Source organism: Ruditapes philippinarum, unplaced genomic scaffold, assembly GCF_026571515.1.
Source record: "Ruditapes philippinarum isolate M1 unplaced genomic scaffold, ASM2657151v2 ctg3524_1_1_1_1, whole genome shotgun sequence".
Lineage (NCBI taxonomy): Eukaryota > Metazoa > Mollusca > Bivalvia > Venerida > Veneridae > Ruditapes > Ruditapes philippinarum.
Genome location: NW_026852478.1, coordinates 48,487 through 71,398, shown reverse-complemented (window position 1 = coordinate 71,398; position 22,912 = coordinate 48,487). Strand labels below are relative to the sequence as shown.

Genomic DNA, 22,912 nt, shown 5'->3' with positions numbered 1-22,912 from the left:
AATCACTGACTAGTGAGCCATGGAATATGATGTGATATTCACAGGCAGAAAGTCATATTGACCTCGGCTATCACCTCGGTTAATATGTCATCTGCCGGTGAATATCACATCATATTCAATGGCTTACTAGTCAATAATTGTATAATAATGCACGAAGAATTAATATCTATTTCCATTCTAATAAGTAAAGAAAAATATAATAATTATTATATAGTTGGACTTTATGTTTGGTGCTTAAATTTTGTTTCCAATAGTAACATACTTTAAAGGCTGTTCCAGTGGGTTGAAAAAAGTGTTGTACCGTGTGTAGAAACATTTTCAGAATAACGATTTTTGAAAACGTTCATAAAACTTTGTTTGTTTATTTTAATTCACTCTATATTTTTCAAGCGAAATACAAAGTATTAATAGTGAAATAAATGTGAAATTTAACTTGTTTGCGACATAGAAATAGCATTCTTGATTTGATTGTTTTGCACATGCTGTTTGGTGCTACATTGTGATGTCATATAAACAACACTTTAAATGTCTGTACAGCGTTAATGACTGAACTAAAGATATTAGTGTTCGGATTCATTTTCTTAGTTAGACCATTTTCTTTCATTCTAGTTTTCACAACAAAATTTGACAAAAAAAATAGTTTTTTTATTTATCAGATTTTTCAAACAAAAAAAAAATGTCGTTTTCAAAATGCACAGGGAGGTAATAAGGAAGGCGAGTGCATTGTTGTAGAATAATGCACACTTCCGGCCTTCTTTGTTTATATAGAAAATTTTCCTATATTGTTAGAATCTAGAATGAAGCTGAATATCTATTTGACATAAATTGTTTTTGTCTGAATTATTCTTGTAACTTTGCCCAGTAATTTTGTATGAAATAGTCTACCCATAGTCTACCAATGTGACCCCTGCAGACCAACTTTACCACTGTTTACTATTTAGTCAGTATATATTTTGAAAAGTTCGCAAAAATGATGAACTGTTTTGTTCAGATTGAAAAGTCTATTTAAGATGTTTAGGGCTTGTGTGGTAATGGCCAAGATACATAACAATTAATATAATGATAAAGAAAGGTAAATATAAATGAAACAAAAATAAAAAAATCTATCTAAAACTTCATTGAAAATTATCCTGCTGAAATACTTCAAGTTGGAATTGTTTATTTTTTTAAACTTTAAATTTTTTTTGAAACTTGAAGATGGTAAGCCATAAATGTACAGTCTGCGAGTTAACTAGTGACTAGATTATTCATTTTTAGTTCCAGCACAATAAGAGTATATGCCTTCAATGCTTTTACTATGTAATTTAACAAAAGGCTGCAAAAAATGACTCCTTTAAACATGTAATAAAATCACATCATACAAGCTGGGGACTAAGCTGTGTGTCCCACTTGTTGTGACGCAGCTCATCTTCAGCCACCATCTTGTGTCGCTCATACATTGTAGGGAAGATTGCCTGCAAATTAAAAAAAATTATTCATAACACATCCTAGGACTTGATATTACACAACAAGCAAACTACTGCGTTGATAATGATTAACAATGGACAGCCAATTGATAAGTGTAGCATTTAATGCAGTTATATAAATTACACTGATAAATTTTCATAGAATTGCGTGGAGACAATGTCAATAAGAAGGACTGAATAAGTCTTACATCAGTTGGCCATTATTTCTCTTATTTATACAGTTTGCTAAGGACCTAAAAATAACTTTTCATCACAATCAAAAAGACAAAAAAAGATGGCATGTGCCCCTGAATAGATGAGAAGATCACTTGACCCTAATTTCCAGTTGATTTTCCCCAAAATATATGTTCCATGCACATCAATAAGTAATTGGAAGCATATCCTCATAATAAACTGACAACATAACCTTTAAATCTCAAAACAAACAAAAATATTCATATAGAGAAAAGTCTTCAGCAAATATATTCAAGTGTATATTGTAACTAGAAATGTGTCCATAGGACATGGGTGCCCCCACCGCCCCAGTGTTCTGTCAATCTTATGACTCTAGGTCAAATATTTTTTGAAAACTAAAAATCTTTTACTGAGCAAAGGGCAAGAACTTTACAAATACTGAATAAATCCAGAAGCAAACCCCAAGGTGCATAAGTACACATGCTGACCAACATTCCTGTAAACTTTCAAGCCTACAAGTGAAATATTTTCTGAGCTATGCATGAAAATTGCAAATTTATACTACTGTAAGTCAAGGGCAATAACAAAACTGAAAAAAATCCACATGTAAAGTCCCAGGTGCATAGCTTCACAGTGATGTGAATCATTATTCCTGTAATTTAGTGATGTTGATCATTATTTCTGTAAAGTTGGTTGATTCTAACTCAAGCACTCAAGGAACAAATAACAACATAATGAAAAGGTTTTTACTAAGTCAAGGGAAATAACTCTACAAATACTGGATAAATCCACAAGCGAAACCCCAGGTGCACAACTACATATGCTTAGCAACCTTCCCGTAAGGTTTAATGACTCTATGTCAAATCCTTTTTTAGTTACATGCGACACAAGTTAAAAATTGCAAAATTTTACTAAGTCAAGGGCAATTACTCTAAAAATACTAAATAAATCCACACGAAAATATCCAGGTGCACAATTAAACATGCTGATCAACATTCCTGTTAAGTTTCATGACTCTAGGTCAAATACTTTTTGCGTGCAACACAAAAGAGAACGGACGGACGGGGACGGACAAGCATAAATCTAAATGCCCGCCACTATGTCAAATCCTTTATGAGTTACATGCGACACAAGTTAAAAATTGCAAAATTTTACTAAGTCAAGGGCAATTACTCTAAAAATACTAAATAAATCCACACGAAAATATCCAGGTGCACAACTAAACATGCTGATCAACATTCCTGTTAAGTTTCATGACTCTAGGTCAAATACTTTTTGCGTGCAACACAAAAGAGAACGGACGGACGGGGACGGACAAGCATAAATCTAAATGCCCGCCACTAAAGTGGGGGCACAAAAAATCAAAATAAGTTTCTTTATTGCACTAAATTTTAATAACAACAAGAACATGTTTGTTAAACACAAATGTCCATCGTTCAGATTATATTTTAACAAATAATACCCATTCACTCAGTTATGGACAGAAAAATTGCCCAAAAATTGAATTGTTAACAAGGTTATTTATTGCTTGACAGAGTCATGGCGTTTTGTAATTGTGAAAAATATAACTTGGCAGGTCACTGCTATGAAGTTAAAAAATATTCAAATTTATCTAATACAATTAAACTTCATTCGCTCGAACTCGGATCGCTTGAATATTTCCCTTTGCTCGAACTCATCACCCAGTCCTGGCGAAATTCCTATATAATATATATTGTTCTACCTCGGATTCCTCGAACATTGATGGCTAGAACTCTTGAAACCTGATCTCTGGTCCCTTCGGCAGAAATATAGTTAAAATCACACCTTTTCGGTCGAACACAAGTTGCAGGTCGACATGTTCTAAATAAGTGACAGCTGGCTTCACATGTTTTTAACACCTCGTGATCGTGATAAAGGCAATTTGTTTATTATGATAATATTGTTTATTTGGTTTCTTTAGTAATGATAAAAAGAAAATAACTTGTAAAATAAGTGAAATGTGAGTCAATAAATAGATAACGTTACTCAGACGGCTTTAATTACAGCTGTGGTGCATGTAACATGAATATCTATAGAATGATACTTGTATGTGTGTTTATACAATATGCATGTATATAGATTAACACAGTGTACCGTTAATACTTATTTGAAAACACTGGGATAATAATTCTTAATATCTAAAAGAAATGATGTATTTGACAAACTGATGTACTAACAAACAATTATATTGACGAATTATCATTCGACCGAAGTAAGCTGGAAAAGGTTTAGGCAAATGTCCTATGTGAAAAAGTTCTACCTCGGTTGGCTTGAACTACCGATCTCTCAAAACAAATTTGCACAGACCCTCCGAGTTTGAGCGAACAAAGTTTGACTGTATATATAAATGCAAGACATTAAACAACATCAAGCAATATGGCAACATTGGTTCACTTCTAAGTCCTTGAAACAAAAATAATATTTGCACCAGCTTGTCAATTCAGAGAATACTTATTTACTCTATTTTGTAGATTCAAAATAAACATATTTGAACTTCAAAGAATTCTCACTTGCACTATCTTGAATAATTTGTTTCCAAGTTGTTCCTTAGGACTCAGCAACAGATACGTCTTGGCTTGTAATGTAAGTGACAGCAACTCTATGAGTGGTTCTATAAATGGAAACAGGCAGTTGTATATTAAAACGAGCAACGCTTAAGTAGGGCAATATATGCAAGAATGAAAATATGCAAAAATGAAAAGATGTCTGAATGAAAATATGTATGAATGAAAATATGTCTGAGTATTCAAAAATAGTATTTCAATTACGGTAAGCACCCATTCATGAAACCCCACTAAGAAAATGTTTTATTTTGATTATCCTTATAATATAAAATATAAAATAATGACAATAAGGGTTGGAGCAATTATGAACCGAGTAGCATGATTCATAACACTTTTGTTAATGTCTATTAGGCAATGCTACATGCCAAATATAATGTATATGAGCTCTGAGCACTGTAGTGTTGTAATGTAATATAACAGTATAGCACTAAAATGTATTTCTAATATAAGTCTATATTTATCAAGTGACATCCAGGGTAGGGCTAGTACTGACCCAAGGGGCATTTGTAGCAGTCCACAAGGCAATGGTGCCATCCAAATAAATAAGCTCTTAGCATAGTAATTTTACACAATAAGACTTAAATGTGTTTTATATAATTCTGCCAAAATTTCTTCTGTCAGTTCAAAAGATAAAGAGCTGACACATACTCTTGAAAAAACTTATATTCATCCTTTCATTATGATTAACATTTTTGATAAATAGCTTCAATTTCCTTCCATCAGTTCAAAACATACAGAGACAACTGATAGGGTAATTGTTATTCAGATGTTCATAATAAATCACTCAGGTCTACAGATGTTCATAATAAATCACTCAGGTCTACATATGTTCATAATAAATCACTCAGGTCTACAGATGTTCATAATAAATCACTCAGGTCTACAGATGTTCATAATAAATCACTCAGGTCTACAGATGTTCATAATAAATCACTCAGGTCTACAGATGTTCATAATAAATCACTCAGGTCTACAGATGTTCATAATAAATCACTCAGGTCTACAGATGTTCATAACAAATCACTCAGGTCTACAGATGTTCATAATAAATCACTCAGGTCTACAGATGTTCATAATAAATCACTCAGGTCTACAGATGTTCATAACAAATCACTCAGGTCTACAGATGTTCATAATAAATCACTCAGGTATACAGCATTCATAATTAAATTACTTCTCTTCTGAACTTCATATATAGCAATAGAACACCACACCACATTCTAAATTAAAATCTGTTTCCTAAATATAATTCATTTATATTTCAGTAATATTTTGAAAAAGCATTCTTACCAACACCATCTAGTGGTCTTTTAGTTGTGTAGAGAGTTTTCATCTTCGATATTGCAGCAGACGATTTGGCTTCCAGCAGATATAAACTGTTCTCTAATATTGAATACTAAAATACAGAAATGTAATGTTACATTAATTTACTTCATAACATTTTACATTCATGTTGTTTATTTTGTATGATTTATAATACCCAAACTTTTAATTGAAAATTCCATAGAATGACTGCATAAATTTGAGAAAAAAAATATGTTAGAGTGCATTGACAATATTTTATTATTTAGAGTGATGTATTCTTCATCCATTGATGTATTCATACATTAATGTTGTCATCCTAGAGTAATGCATTCAACAGACAATGATGTGTTCATACAATGATGTATTTATACAGTGATGTATTCATACAATGATGTATTAATACAATGATGTTTTCATACAATGATGTATTCAGTGATGTATTCATGATGTATTATACAGTGATGTATTCATACAATGATGTATTCATACAGTGATGTATTCATCATTCAGTAATGTATTCATCATACAGTGATGTATTCATACAGTGATGTATTCATCATTCAGTGATGTATAATGTATTCATCATACAGTGATGTATTCATCATTCAGTAATGTATTCATCATTCAGTGATGTATACACACAGTGATGTATTCATCATTTAGTGATGTATTAATCATTCAGTGATGTATTCATCATACAGTGATTTATTCATCATTCAGTAATGTATTCATCATACAGTGATGTATTCATACAGTGATTCATTCATCATACAGTGATGCATTCATCATACAGTGATGCAGTCATCATACAGTAATGTATTCATCATACAGTGATTTATTCATCATTCAGTAATGTATTCATCATACAGTGATGTATTCATACAGTGATTCATTCATCATACAGTGATGCATTCATCATACAGTGATGCAGTCATCATTCAGTAATGTATTCATCATACAGTGATGTATTCATCATTCAGTAATGTATTCATCATACAGTGATGTATTCATCATTCAGTGATGTATTCATACAGTGATTCATTCATCATACAGTGATGCATTCATCATACAGTGATGCATTCACCACATAGTGATGCATTCATCAAATAGTGATGTATTCATACAGTGATGTATTCATCATTCAGTAATGTACTCATCATACAGTGACGTATTCATACATTGATGTATTCATACAGTGATGTATTCATCATTCAGTAATGTATTTATCATACAGTGATGCATTCATCAAACAGTAATGTATTCATACAGTGATGTATTCATCATTGAGTAATGTATTCATCATACAGTGATGCATTCATCAAACAGTAATGTATTCATACAGTGATGTATTCATCATTCAGTAATGTATTCATCATACAGTGATGCATTCATCAAACAGTAATGTATTCATACAGTGATGTATTCATCATTGAGAAATGTATTCATCATACAGTGATGCATTCATCAAACAGTGATGTATTCATACATTGATGTATTCATCATACAGTGATGCATTCATCAAACAGTAATGTATTCATACAGTGATGTATTCATCATTCAGTAATGTATTCATCATACAGTGATGTATTCAAACATTAATGTATTCATACAGTGATGTATTCATCATTCAGTAATGTATTTATCATACAGTGATGCATTCATCAAACAGTAATGTATTCATACAGTGATGTATTCATCATTGAGTAATGTATTCATCATACAGTGATGCATTCATCAAACAGTAATGTATTCATACAGTAATGTATTCATCATACAGTGATGTATTCATCATTCAGTAATGTATTCATCATACAGTGATGTATTCATACAGTGATTCATTCATCATACAGTGATGCATTCATCATACAGTGATGCATTCATCATACAGTGATGCATTCATCATACAGTAATGTATTCATCATACAGTGATGTATTCATCATTCAGTAATGTATTCATCATACAGTGATGTATTTATCATACAGTGATGTATTTATACAGTGATGTATCATCATACAGTTGTAGGTGTGATGGAAGAAATGAATAAAAGAAGGTAGGATGATAAACTGGTAAATATATTCTACATTGAAACAAGAGGACCACAAAGCATGCAAAGGCGGGGATGTAATCAAGAAACTTGTCTAAAAATGGTTTTATCTAAATTATCCTTGTAATACCAGATAACCTATATGTGGAGGCATTTTGCACCCTAAGTGCATGATTCATAGAACTTTATAGAGGTCTACTAGGCGATGCTTTATGCCAAGTATAGAGTCATAGTTGTTATCCACAAAAACATTAAATGTGTTTTCCTGTACTTTAGGTGGCTCCTGTTGCAGGGCCAATTTTAACCCTAGAGTTATGATTAATATTTCTTTAAAAGAAAACTACAAATTGGTGCAACATGCCAAATATCAAAGCTCTGGGCATTGTAGTTTCACACTATAAGACTCAAGTAAGTTTTCCTATGGAAGTCTATATAAAATATGTGAACCCCTGGGGTTGGACCAATATTGACTCCAGAATAAGTTTCACAAATTAAAACTTTAAGTCTATATAAATCTAGTAACCCCTGGGCATGGGTAACATCAGTTTTGTAAAGCACAAGATAAAGGCATGCTACATGTTAAGTATCTAAGCTCTAGACATTGTAGTTTCACACAATGAAACTTAAATGTATTTTCCTATACAAGTTTTTTATAAATCAAGTAATCCCCAGGACGGGGCTAATTTTGATATCAGGAACCTGTGTTCTGCACATTGTCTCATTATAGTAATATTTCTGCCAAAAAGTTTTCATTTCTTTCTATTGGTACAAAAGAGACAGAGCACACACACAATTTTGAAATTAATACATTGTGACTAAGTGTGACCTTGACCTAAGGAAGGTCAAAGTTGCACATCATCTCATGATAGTTAACATTTCTGCCAGGTATTTACAATTTCCTTCCACCAGTTCAAAATATACATACCAGACATGAAATTGCTAACAGGATGACCAGTGTGTTACAATATACGCCAAAATCTTTTCAAAGAGCATAACAAAATAAATGATAATAAAAGCTAAAAAACACATATTAAAATTACCTCTTCCTTTACAATGATTAAACATGACCTTTTGGTTGGCATGGATTCCATGACAGAGGTCAAAGATGACATAACATGATGAATAAACCATACAGTAGGGTCAAAGTTCAAGGACAAATAGTTCAAATACACAATCTTCCTGTACTGCTCCCCCTAGAATTTAAACAAACAAGTTGCTTCAGCATAGTGCTTTATTATATACCAATATAATGTATCAGATGACAAATTTAACCACATATATAACTTCAAATATTCATTTGGCATGTTTTCACTAAAATCTAGTACTTACCATTCTGCTATGTATACCAGTATATTTAAAGCCCCTAAACATAATTGTATTTGTTTCTGTATCAAAAATTTATTATCACTAGACATCATATGCAAAATATTAAGTTTTATAACACAATGTTTATATATAAGCCACTTTCATCATCCATGTCTTTTTATGCTTTAAGTACTATTATATGGAAATTTGGGCATGACCCCTAACTGATTATGATGTAAGCACACAGTAAGGTGACACACTACCGGAAACAGATAAAATGTTTTCAAATAGCTAACCAGGTTCACAGGTTAAGTTTTACTGATTTTACTAGGCTATGAGCTTGCGTGATGTCATATTATCCCGCCATCATTATTTATGTTATTCACCTTCCATAAATTAAATGTATAGGCTTTAGTATTGAAGCTTTAAACCTTTAAAAAGATAAAAGAGACTGGAAGTTTAATCACATTAATGCCATTTATTATAAATTTACCTATGGATTAAAACTGAGATTATATTTTGTAAGTTATAACTCACCACACCATATCTCAATCCGAACTCTTTGAGCAGACGGACAGAAGCAGACGATAGTGGTGATGTAGGGGGTGGGGCAATCAGTTCATTCTGTTGCCGATATGGTGACTCATAACTTATCAACTTCTCTAAAAGTTTTCTGTACTGTTTGTGCATTGACTTCATCTAGACAAAATTAAATTTTCACTTTTATACTTATGTTTATCTTAGTATTATGGTTGAACACCAGAAGAAAAATTATAAATAAAACTGCACAAACAGGTAAAATACATATAATTAACTTTATGATAGGTTGTCCTTTTTCTACAAATGAATGATAAAATAATATAAAAGTTATCATTTTTTCAAATTTTAGAAATGATTTTTTTATGCAATGATTCTTCAACCATATTTCATAATTCTTATGTAAAATTAAAGTAATAAATTTCGTTGTAGAACTGAAATAGTATTATCCTTGCTTTAAACATTCAGCTAAATAGTGCTTTAATATAATGTTTCCTGATTTTGATTGTTTTCACCTTGATAGATCTATCTGAAAGCTGTGGTAGAGAAAAATGCCAGAACTTGTTAAGAAGATCTGAAATGTTGGTTCTCTCCCTTTGTTGCCACTGATCATATCCTATACGATTCTGAAATATGTCACCATTTCATATTTATCTTGATTAACCTGCTCAATTTATGTAACTGATCCGTCAACATTTAAAGTTAGAACAAAATAACAAAATATACAATTAATAGCAAACTATTTCTGTTCATTATGAAATGTTTATTTTTCACACAACAATTATAATAAAATGTTGTTTAAAAAAAAATAAAAACATAGTGAAAAAAATCACAACTTTTTTTTTTATATTTCTAGGGGCTCACCTTCATTTTCTTAGTGCAAAGTGTTCAAATATGTACAATTTTCATCATCTTCACATTATTTCAATTATAGCATCTTATCACTTTTGTTAAAAAAGTGTTAAATCTTTCCAAAGTCAGAAGACTAGATGCCCAAGGGTAACATGTCAAGCCTACTGTCACATGTGAACTTGAGCTGTCACCCAGTCAAACGGTTGTTTGCGAAAAATGCTGTCTCATGATGAACATTTGTGCTAGGTCATTAGAAATTCCACCAGCTAGTGATAGAGTAATGGTGCGTACAAGCTGTTCCAGACCATTTTTTTTTGCATTTGACCTTAAAGTATGATCTTGCCTTAGTGACAAGGTTCTTACACATGAGACAACGTCTCATTATTGTGAACATTTGTGCTAAGTTATTTAAAATTCTGCCTACTTATGACAGAGTTACCACTTGGAAAAGCATAATTGGAGGGACGGACAAACACACGTACATACACCTAATTACCACTGTGACGACTATGTTGAGCTCTCCTCAAGCAGGCTCGACAAAATATGAATCATAATAGACAGGTTATTTTCAACAGAGACATATAGTTATAAAATTATCAAGATTAAGTATGAACATACCAAGAAAGTTTTAGGATTATAATACTGGTTCTCATTATTCTCTAGGGCAATCAGCTGACGTACAAGCTCTTCTGCTAAAATCTGGAAAAACAAACATGAAGTGTGTAAATCTTGTATCCCATAATAAAAACATGATGTGTGTATCTTGTATCCCATAATAAAAACATGATGTGTGTAAATCTTGTATCCCATAATAAAGACATAATGTGTGTATCTTGTATCCCATAATAAAGACATAATGTGTGTATCTTGTATCCCATAATAAAAACATGATGTGTGTAAATCTCTTGTCCCTTAAAGGTCATGATCATTTTGATGTTAAGATCACTAATTTACTGGTGCATTAGTTATTCCTTCATCATAACCTTAAGGTTACATGAATAATGGTAAAACCAATAAATGCTCTCTAATGTCCCATTGATATAGGTATACACAATATTACTCTGAGGAAAATCTATAAAACTTCAGTGACTGTGACCACAATGTCCTGAAATACCATCCTAAAGAAGAAGTCCATGAAAGATATTTTCAGTCAATAAAAGAAGATAGTGTGAGAAGATGGTAGGTACTGGTACATGAGATGTTAAAGGACAAACCATCAACTATTTGCTCCACTGAAATATTTAATATAAAATCAGATAAAAAGAATGACAACATTAAGATCATATTTAAACTACTTCAGCTGTATACTTTATTTGTGACTTTTGTGTGTCCATGAAAAACTGAAACTACAATTCTAACGCTATTGGAAATTTTTCTATATAAACAAAGAAGGCCTGAATCGTGCATTATTCTACAACAATGCACCTGCCGTTCTTATTATCTCCCTGTTTATTTTCACATTGAGGGCGCCATTTTGTTTGAAAAATCTGATAAATAAAAAACAATTTTTTGTCGAATTTTGATGTGAAAACTATCTAGAATGAAAGAAAATGGTCTAACTAAGAAAATGAATCCGAACACCAATATCTTTAATTCAGTCGTTAACGCTGTACAGACGTTTAAAGTGTTGTTTACGTGACATCACAATGTAGTGCCAAAACAATCGAATCAAAGTAAGCTATTTTAATGTCGCAAACAAGTTAAGTTTTACATTTATTTCACTTTTAATAATTTGTATTTTGCTTGAAAAATTATAGAGTAAAATAAAATAAACAAAGTGTTTTATCAATGTTTTCAAAATTCGTTATTCTCAAAATGTTTCTACATACGGTAGATTTTTTTTTCAACCCACTGGAACAGCCTTTAAAGAACGTTTCTATTGGAAACTCTGGGGCGAAAACAAATTTAACCACTACACATAAAGTCCAACTTTATATTATAATTATATTTTTTCTTGACGTGTTAGAATGGAAATAGATATTAATTCTTCCTGCATTATTGTATAATAATGCACGTTTTTCGTTCAAATGCTTTGTAATTAATCACTCAGGCCTATCGGCCTTCGTGATTATATTACTACGCATTTGAACTCAAACTGTGCATTATTCTATAACAATGCACTCAGAATTGATATCTATTTTCTTGGTATTATTTATTTTTTGTTAAGATTTTCTCTTATATTGTAAAGTTGTTTAATTTGCTTTAAATGGATATCTTCTTTCAAATTCTGAATTTGTGTCTACAATTATTTAAGTTACTCAGTTTGCTTTATATGGAGTTGTCAAGTTATTATTGTGTTTTATAGTGAAGTTTTTTAGTTTGATTTTGGTTGAGATTTTCTGTTAAAGTTTGAAATTATGTAAATTAATTTTTGTGGACAGTTAGCTTACTTACTTTTTGTGGAGATTTCCTTTCTAACTGTGAAGCTATGATCTCTTCATACTGATTAAATTTTTCTTGTGTGAGTCTGAAGGCACGTCTTAAAAGTTCGCACAAAGTTTCTGCGGGAACCATGGCAGTGTCTTCCTGTTCCTCGACCCCGCTGTCATTAAGTGAGAGAGGGGTCATGTTGCGATCATATTGTAAAACACCCATAGACTCCTTCCTAAAACAATAAATATTACAATAATTATTAAAATCAAAGTAAGCACCCGTCAGGGGCAAGTCGTTGTTTCTTTGAGCAATAAACTTTACACTCATTGCTCAGTACTGGTTGGTTCCAGGAACGGATTCGAAAGTGTGTCTATAAGCTTATAGCTTCCTACAAAATCGAACTAAAATAAATTCTGTATAAACCAAGCACCAATAAGAGCCACTGCCAAGTGATGGCCACACTCATTTTTTTCTTTTTCTTTTTCAAACAGATGTGAGGAAGAATATTGTAGTAAAGAATACTCATAGAAAACAAATTCAATAACATGACCTTCAAGGGCAAAGTCATTGTTGAATGAAGGTTGTAAACAATTTGGTTTACTTAAAGGTCTTGTCCAAAGATTTTTATGTCCAAGTATGAAGACAATCTGTTTATAAATAATAAAGTTATAGCCAATTTCAAACATTTGACCTTAAAAGTCAAGGTCATTTATGAATGAATGTCAAGTTCAGTATAGTCAACATGAAGGTCTTGTCCAAAATGTTGGTGTCGATGTGGACAGTCTATAAGGAAATAAAACAAGAGCAACTGCCAAGCAGGGGCTAGCACATGTGCAGAGGAAGAGTATTGAAGAAAAGAATACCCCTAGAACACATAATTTTCTTAAACAAAATATATTTCAAATTTCATATTTGACCTTCACAGTCTAGTTCATTCATAAATCAAGGTCACATTTGAATAAATCATCAAGTCAGTTTTGTCAAAAGCAAATTTCAATAATTTGACCTTTATGGTCAAGGTCAATTAAGGGTCAAGGTCATATCAGAATAATTCAACATACATGGTTTTGTCATTTGTGATTTTTTGTACAAGTATGAAATAAATTTGTAAAAAAAAATAACACAGTTATGACAATTTAAGTAAATTTCAATACTTTGATCTTGATGGACCAGGTCAATTTAAGGTCCAGGCCATAGAGACAGGATAAGGAAACGGCATAGGACGAGAAGATGACCCACTGCTTATGACAGTAAACGAGAATGATGTCTGTGCCAGAACAAAATACAGGGTTAGCAGACTGCAAAGGCTAAATAAACGGAAATTTTAATCAGGAAACATTACAGATATGCTGGACAGACATAGGATATCATCGTTATTTTGAAAATACATAGGTCAAAACCATGCTAAGAATATTCTGGATACAGAAGGATCAGATTTCACTGATCATAACCGTATAAATGGGTTTGTGTTTTGTTTTCTAAATAAAACACAGTTTATTGTATGTTTATGACTGGTAGATATCAACCATTAAAGCATAAAAGAAAAAAAAATCTCAAGTAGACAGTTTATTGTTACTCTTGGTTTATTTTTGTTACAGTTAGATTTAGTAGACAATTTCATATGATCACAGTATTTGTTCGGGGTAATAAAATAAATAACACAGGTAACAGTATTTTACTTGGGATGATATTTTTACTGTTACCAAAAAATTACCCACAAACCCATGTGTTATTTATATAATGTTTATTATTTATTATTATTACTTTTTTTTGAAAATTAACATATCTGAATTATTTATTAATGCATGTAGTGCTAGTAACTATTGTGAATTTAAAGTTTTAGTATTTCTATGACTATGTGTCGAAATTGGCCGATAGAGAAGATAAGTATGGTTCAATTTCCACTACCCACTATAATTGTTATGTGTCTTATAATTGAGAATAAACTCAAGGTTAAATGTTCAGAACATTCATATTTAAGGTTTATTTGCATTGAAACCAATACAAAATGATAATTATAAAGTTATGTTCCTGAGTTAGCGATCCTTCTTATAAGATTCTGTAAATGCCGTTTTTTCGGAAAAGATTAAGAGCAATGACATCCATAGACCGGAAATTTCTAGAAAAAGAAAGATATCTAAAAGACCAAGAGCAAGTGAAGACATCACATGTAGGTCTGACATCGTAAAATTGATTTAAATCAAGTAGAAAATGGTGATTTTTGTCAATATAAAAGGAAAACAGAAGAAGGTGTCGATATTACCCGAAGTTGCTCTTTAAACGAGTACAAAAATCGATATTTTATTTACTTTATATCTCAATAATTCAGGGCCATAACTCTATACAACCATTATTGATTTTAGGTTGTTAGCTTTTTATCTTTTCCATAAATATTAATCTTTAGAAAAATAAACTTATATGCTTAACATTCCAAATTTATGATTTATTCAACTTGTTTAATATATAAAACATGCCTTTTAGGATGAAATGATGAAAGTGCCCCAGATGGAATGGGTGTGGCTTCAGATGGCGGGTCTGGAGCCCCAAGTACAGGAAAGGCAGCACATTTGAGGGTGTGTTGGAAAACCTGGAACTCCTCGGCATTAAGGCATACGACTGTGTCAACATTTCCTACACTAGACTTCATCATAGCCCCTTCCTCTATACCACTGTCTCTACCATCACTTCTCACCTGTCAACATGTATATAATCAATTAATATTATGTGTTACTTAAGAAATAATATATCCCAAACTGTGATTTTATCGCTCAATAACATCACTGTTTGGAGTTCGGATGCGAGGAATTATATCACGAGGGCGTAGCCCGAGTGATATAATGATGCGCATCCGAACGACAAACAGTGATGTTATCCAGTGATAAAATCACCGATTTGGATATATTATTTCGATTCTAACACGACATAAACAAATAAATGTTGCCGTACCTGCTATTAAGCAAATTTGCGCCTGATTTGTTTCCGTACTTATTGTCAGCGCGTCGGATTTTATAGTGGTTACGTCACATGTATAATGATTACGTCACATGTCTAAATATAGAACATCAAACAGTGACTCTATTGCATAATAACACACACTTTCGGTTCTTCTATGTTCAATAGGGAAAAATGCGGGTCGTGTTAGAATTGAATATATTCTTCTTGTAATAAGAGAATAACAATGTTTTCTACATCAAAGAAGGCTAACTAGTGTGTGTATAAAATATATAATTGTGTTGTTTTTTTTATAGCAAATTTCCATTTTCAAATGCCATTACCTAAAAAAATAGTTAAAACTGCAATAATGACTTTATACTTGAATAACTTTTTATTTGGCAGCTCTCTTTTACTTACATCTTATTCCAGCGCTTCTTTGAAAACAATTCTAAGTTGCTTAAGTTTTTTATGAACTTGTAACAATTATTGTTATTATAAATATGTCATACAAGTTGCTGATATACGGGAGAACATAACCTTGCTGACATAGAAATAACCCTTCCTGTTAGAAACAGATTTATTTTATAAGTCATTTGATTGTTTGTTTGATATCAAGATATATTTAATGCTCTTTTATGCAATGTCAGATGTTTAAGTCAACGTCATGAGTTTTTTGTTGTTATTGTGAATTTCGTCAATTTAAATTCTAGAACTTTATGTATTGAGACAAGTCCAAATCAAAAATTGTCCTGGAACTTTTTTGTTCTACTAATTTCAATTTAATGTAAATGAGTATGTGCCTTTATCTTTCTCTAATAATTATTTGTTACATTTGTACTGTACATGAAATGATAAACATAAAAACATTCACAATCAGGAAAAAAATAACACAGTTTTTGAGGCCTCAAACAGTGAAAAAATGCCCTATTTAGGCCCCAAACACTGTTTTTCGTTTGAGAAATGTTGGTAAAAAAAGTGACTACCGTCAAAATGTTTCATCAGGGGGTTGCCGTTTTGGGGGTTTGTAGGGGGCTGTAGTCCCCCTCATCTCCAAGAAAATTTTGGACATGTGACAGGCTAAAAATGGTCTCAGGTTGATCTTAGGGTAACTAGTAACCGACGCTAAAAAGCCTTTTTCTCTATCTCAATTTATTGAAAAATTGCTTTGTAACACTTTGAAATCAGTTTTGATGGAAGAAAACAATGCAAAATAGTGATTTTTGTCAATTTTGAGACGTCCCCCCGTTGCCATGGTAACATGAAATTTACAATTGAGCATACTATTACAGACGCTATGGTCTAGTCAACATTTGTGCCAAGTTTCATTAGTATTAAAGCATTTTTCATAGTTTCATAGCAGTTTGAACTTGTTTTAGGAGGCTTTTCAATGAAAACAGCAAAAGTTTGAAGTTTTATACATTTAAGTTTAAATCTAATGTAAATAATCTATAAACAATTTCATTTATTTGTTAAACTAAACATACCAATTTTGACTTGTCAATGTCATCATAATACAGTGGACTGCAAAATTTCTGTCTTTGATTAATATAAAAATTGATCATTTTAATACCATCAAATGTTAGAACAAGTACAGGCAGTGTAAATTCACCGTTATTCTACCAATGTTCCACAATCAACTACAATTAATTCACAAAATTGTCGTACAATCAAATGTAATTAAGATGACACATACCAGTCTGACACTGAAAAATCTTTGTTTACATGCTGCTAGCAAAAGACAACATTTTCTTTGTCTGAAAAAATAAACAATAACATAAATGAAAGAAATCAGTTTTTAATAGCAGCTTTTCTGCTATTAAGATTAATAAGAACTAAAATAGGCCTCCCTACCCACAGAGTATAGGGACAAGGGTGTCACAGCTGAAGACAAATGCACCAGGAAGGTATAACATATATATTCCATTTGCTGATGATATATTTATTGAAGGAAACATACGTGTAAAAATTTTACCTTCCTTATCTAGTACATTTGTTTTATAATTGTTTATGCAGCCCAAGGGTTTGTTTGTTTGTTTCATTTTACGCCTTTTCCCAACAGTATTTCAGTCATATAGGCGGGTAGTTTCCTAACCATCGTTCCTGGAGAGTAAATACACCAGACTACTAGAGTACCATCCTCCATGCTAAACTACCAAAGCATTTCCCGGGGATCAAACCCACGCCAGAGAGGTAACTGGATTAGAAGTCATCAACTCTAACCCCTTGACCACGGAGGCGGTCCAAGGGTTTGTTACTGTTAGGTAGAAAACAATAGGTTATGTATTCCATACAAACAATGCCTGTATTTTAGCATTACAAAATTTAATGCACTTGATTTATTCTGAGTCATTGCTGTTATTGTGGAAACATTACCTAGACTACATAGGTGCTGTATAAAGCTATTCATTTCTGGCTAACAAAACTATTATACAATAAAATATATTAATTTCTTCAGTTTAAACAGTCATTTATTTTTAAGCTCAGTTGAGTAAAGTTTATTTGAACCAGTCTCTTTGGTCACCTTCCTGGAGTTAACCAGTACAGGACCTCTGCTGCAATTTACTGGTAAGGTTGTGGCCCAAATAAGGCTCAAACTCAATATTAACCCTTTAATCTGCTGAATTTGTGTAATGGATTTGCCCTGCTTTAAATTTAGAACATTTTGAAACTTAAAGGATTTCAATATTAAAATATAACAAGAGCAATTAGTGATCACATGTGTCACCAATTAAGCAGTCATATTACCCTTTAATAATTTTTGTTTTTAAAGTTTTTTTCGGGACTTCTTCACTTAAACTACTGTTGTAACTAATGTGAAACTTTACAAAATGGATTGATACCTCAATTACTTGCACATAATTAATGGGTTTTCCAGTTAAATGACTTTTGGCTGAGTTAAGGCCCTTGAATAAAAACAGCATTATGGCCTGTTAATGATTTTGTGTCTCCTGCTACTCAGTAGTTGCAAAATAGTCACAACATATAGAGAACAAACTGCTCAACCACCCCTCAATACAACTGCTTCATTGGCTATCATCAGGTGACACATGTGATCACTGTTTGCTCTTGTTCTTTCATATCATTTGTTCCATTACCATAGAGTCCGGCCAGACTGCACACTGTAAGGTGGTCTGGCTCTTTTCTGGTGGCAAATGTTAATTACTTGTTAAAACCTTGAATCAAATTTAACTACATGCACTTACTCTAGACTCATAAAGTAGGTGTGGATATTTCTTGTTGATGTTCCATGCCTGTAATAAAAAGAACAATCACAATTTGTATACTGATACTAGTTAAAACAAGAGCCATGTCAACAACATGGCCATCCCCCGCCACATGTGTTTGCTCATTGGAAGAATGTATATGTAGTAGAGCAGAATAATTCAATTTTAAGAGGTCTTTTGGTAATGAAAACTGATAACAGATCTCAAACCTAGGTGAATACTGTTGGCTGAAAATAACAAAGGGCAATAACTGAAAAATAATGCAGGGTAGGTTATCATTCTTGTGTGCTGCACCCCTCCTCAGTAAGATCTATCCACCTATGAAGTTTCAAGTTGATACCTCAAACACTTTTTGAGATAAACTCCGGACAAAATAGCATGAAAAAGAATTTTGAGTTCTGCTCCACTCATGAGAAAAATTAAGTATGAAAAATAACAAGGGGCAATAACTCAAAAAATATGAAAGGTAGAGTTATCATTCTTGTGCACTGCACACCTCCTGAGTGAGATCTATGCACCTATGATGTTTCATGTTGATATCTTAAAGGCTTTTTGAGTTATGCTCTGGAAAAAAAATAAAAGGGCAATAACTTAAACATTATGCAGGGTAGAGTTATCATTCTTGTGCACTGCACTCCTCCTAAATGAGATCCATCCACCTATTAAGTTTCAAGTTGATACCTCAAACACTTTTTGAGATAAGCTCCAGACAAAATAGTATCAAAAATAACAAAGGGCAATAGCTCAAAAATTATATAGGGAAGAGTTATCATTCTTGCACACAGCATTCCTCCTCAATAAGATCTATCCACTTATGACGTTTCATGTTGACATCTCAAACACTTTTTGAGTTATGCTCCACTCAGGTAAAAAATTAAGTAAGAAAAATAACAAAGGGCAATAACTCAAAAATAATGAAAGGTAGAGTTATCATTCTTGTGCACTGCACACCTCCTGAGTGAGATCTATGCACCTATGGAGTTTCATGTTGATATCTCAAAGGCTTTTTGGGCTATGCTCTGGACAAACATTAATTTTAAACAAGAGGGCCATGATGGCCCTAGATCCCTCACCTGACCCATCGAACTCATCCGAATAACTACCTAGACAAGCATTCTGACCAAGTTTCATGACAGGTGAGTCAAAAATGTGACCACTAGAGTGTTAACAAGGATTATCCATATTTGAGCAGTGTGACATAGTTTTTTACCCAGGTGACCCATATTCGATCTTGACCTAGAAATCATCAAAACAAACTTTCAGACCAATTTCCAGGATACTTTGATCAAAACAGTAGCCACTAGAAGGTTAACAAGATTATTCTATTTTTAGCTCCGGTGACCTAGTTTTTCATCCGAGATGACCCATGTTCATCTCATCTGATCAATTACCTAGACAAGCATCCTGACCAAGTTTGATGATAATTGAGTCAAAAATGTGACCACTGGAGTGTAAACAAGGTTTTTCTATTTTTAGTTCCAATGACCTAGTTTTTCTTCCGAGATGACCCATGTTGAAACTCATTTGAGCTATCACCTTGACAAACAACCTGACCAAGTTTGATGATGATTGAGACAAAAATGTGAACGCTAGAGTGTTAACAAGGTTTTTCTATTTTTAGCTCTGGTGACCTAGTTTTTCATCCAGGATGACCCATGTTCGAACTCATCGGAGCTATCACCTAGACAAGCACCTGACCAAGTTTGATGATGATTGAGGCAAAAATGTGACCACTAGTGTTAACAAGGTATTTCTATTTTTAGCTCCAGTGACTAGTTTTTCAACCAAGATGACCCATGTTCGATCTCATCCCAGCTATCACCTAGACAAGCATCCTGACAAAGTTTGAAGATGATTGAGGCAAAAATGTGACTGCTAGAGTGTTCAAAAGGTTTTTCTATTTTTAGCTCCTGTGACCTACTTTTTCATCCAAGATGACCAATGTTCGAACTCATCCGAACTATCAACTAGATAAGCTATCTGACAATCTTTGATGATGATTGGGGCAAAAATGTGACCGCTAAGTGTTAACGAACAAGTGTGGACGGAAGACAGACGACGGACGTCCCTAAAAGTTAACCCTGAGCAAGCTCAGGTGAGCTAAAAAAAAACAAAGGGCAGTAACCCAAAAATTATGCAGGGTAGAGTTATCATTCTTGAGCACTGCACTCCTCCATAATGAGGTCTATCCACCTATGAAGTTTCAAGTTGATACCTCAAACACTTTTTGAGATATGCTCTGGACAAAAATGTCAGACGGAAGGAGGGACGGACAGAAGAACGGACAAAGTCTATTTCTATATCCCATGCCGCCTTTTTGGCAGGGGGATAAAAAATAAGCAATGAAGAAAATATAATTGACAACAAATTATTTCTAATACAGCATACTTGTAATGTTAATAATCATTGGATAACTTTGATGTTTATATAATCTATATAGTAAAACAGATGCATTAATTTTGCTGTGGACTTATGAATTACATAATTATTCTATCCTACAAATAATTTTTTGCCCATTCAGTGACAAATTCAATTGAATCTATGCAACCTGATTTCTTTTGTATTTATTTTCTAATTTGCCTGCTCAGACGAAATCAATTATTTATTCTCTTTAAAAGCTATTAAGCATGATTAACACAAGACATAATTAGCACTGGCCTATTGCATTGCTTTAATTACATCAAAAAGTACAGGAATAAATTCAAATATAAATCATGAAATGAATTTTGCCTCTTCTCATTCCATACTTGAATGAAAGCATTACCAGTTAAATATAACAGAAAATATATTTCAATCGAGATGAGTTTCTTTTTCTTTACAATAATAACCTGATATGACACCAGTTTACTCAATCAAATTGTAAGGGTGGGAGGGATGGGATGGGAAAATAGACATGTGAATCAAGCAATGCAATTACCTTGAGTGATTTGAAACACCTTTTGATACTTTATATAGAAATCTGATACGCTTAGTTGATGCACGAAAATCTCACAAAAAACACAATCTTTACACAGTTACTATATATTACAGCATAACTTTATAGCTCTACCAAGAATAAATACATAGATAAATAATCTAACAATTTCTCAAGGGGTTATTAAATGGGGTATGTATAACAGGATTACATAACTAGAAGGGTTATTGTCACAAAAACATATGTCTCCCCAAACTAAGTATGGTCACTCATGTGAAGTTTCATTGAAATCCCACCAGCAGCTTGACCTGTGAAAGCCGGAAAAGATTTTTCTATTTATAGCTCTGATGGCCATTTTGTGCAGCGAAGCAGAACATGCCGGTATATTGTGCACAACTAGGCATGGTACTGATCACTCCTGTAAAGTTTGGTTGAAATCCCACCAGTAGTTTGACCTGTGAAGGCCGGACAAGATTTTCTATCTTAAGCTCTTGCAGCCATTTTGTGCAGCGAAGCTGAACTTGCCCCTGATGTGCACAACAAGGGATGGTACTGATCACTCCTGTAAAATTTGGTTGAAATCCCAGCAGTAGTTTGACCTGTGAAGGCCGGCCAATATTTTTCTATTTTTAGCTCAGGTGGCCATTTTGTGCAGTGTATCACAACATGTCCGTGACGTGCACAATTAGGGATGGTACTGATCACTCCTGTAAAGTTTGGTTGAAATCCCAGCAGTAGTTTGACCTGTGAAGGCCAGACAATATTTTTCTATTTTTAGCTCTGGCAGCCATTTTGTGCAGTGAAGCGGAACGTGTCGGTAATGTGCACAACTAGGGATAGTACTGATCACTCCTGTAAAGTTTGGTGGAAATCCCACAAGAAGTTTGACCTGTGAAGGCCAGACAAGATTTTTCTATTTTCAGCTCTGGCAGCCAAGCAGAATGTGCAAGTGACGTGCACAACTAGGGATGGTACTGATCACTCCTGTAAAGTTTGGTTGAAATCCCACCAGTAGTTTTACCTGTGAAGGGCGGACTATGTAAACTTACGAAATGGTACTTATGTGACTTTTCCTTTGATCTTTTTAGCCATTTTTAGTCACACAAGGCTTTAAAAAGACACACATTAGTAAATACGGAATGAATAGAATCAAAGAGAATTTACCATTACCCATTGTTCTCCAAGTCACACAAGTACC

At 32.9% G+C, this 22,912-nt stretch overlaps 1 protein-coding gene across 1 annotated transcript in view; it reads right to left on the bottom strand.

Moving 5' to 3' along the window:
- LOC132714491 (uncharacterized) overlaps positions 1–22,912 on the bottom strand; it is a 71,256-nt gene that overhangs the window by 33,753 nt on the left and 14,591 nt on the right. Inside the window, exons 3-13 of the mRNA XM_060697388.1 lie at positions 18,780–18,827; positions 17,270–17,330; positions 15,113–15,334; positions 12,664–12,870; positions 10,888–10,968; positions 9,933–10,043; positions 9,418–9,579; positions 8,616–8,768; positions 5,516–5,621; positions 4,172–4,272; positions 1,362–1,454 (exon numbers count right to left, since the gene is read on the bottom strand). Of these exons, the coding sequence (XP_060553371.1) occupies positions 1,362–1,454; positions 4,172–4,272; positions 5,516–5,621; positions 8,616–8,768; positions 9,418–9,579; positions 9,933–10,043; positions 10,888–10,968; positions 12,664–12,870; positions 15,113–15,334; positions 17,270–17,330; positions 18,780–18,827 (1,345 nt within the window). The remainder of the gene's footprint in view (positions 1–1,361; positions 1,455–4,171; positions 4,273–5,515; positions 5,622–8,615; positions 8,769–9,417; positions 9,580–9,932; positions 10,044–10,887; positions 10,969–12,663; positions 12,871–15,112; positions 15,335–17,269; positions 17,331–18,779; positions 18,828–22,912) is intronic.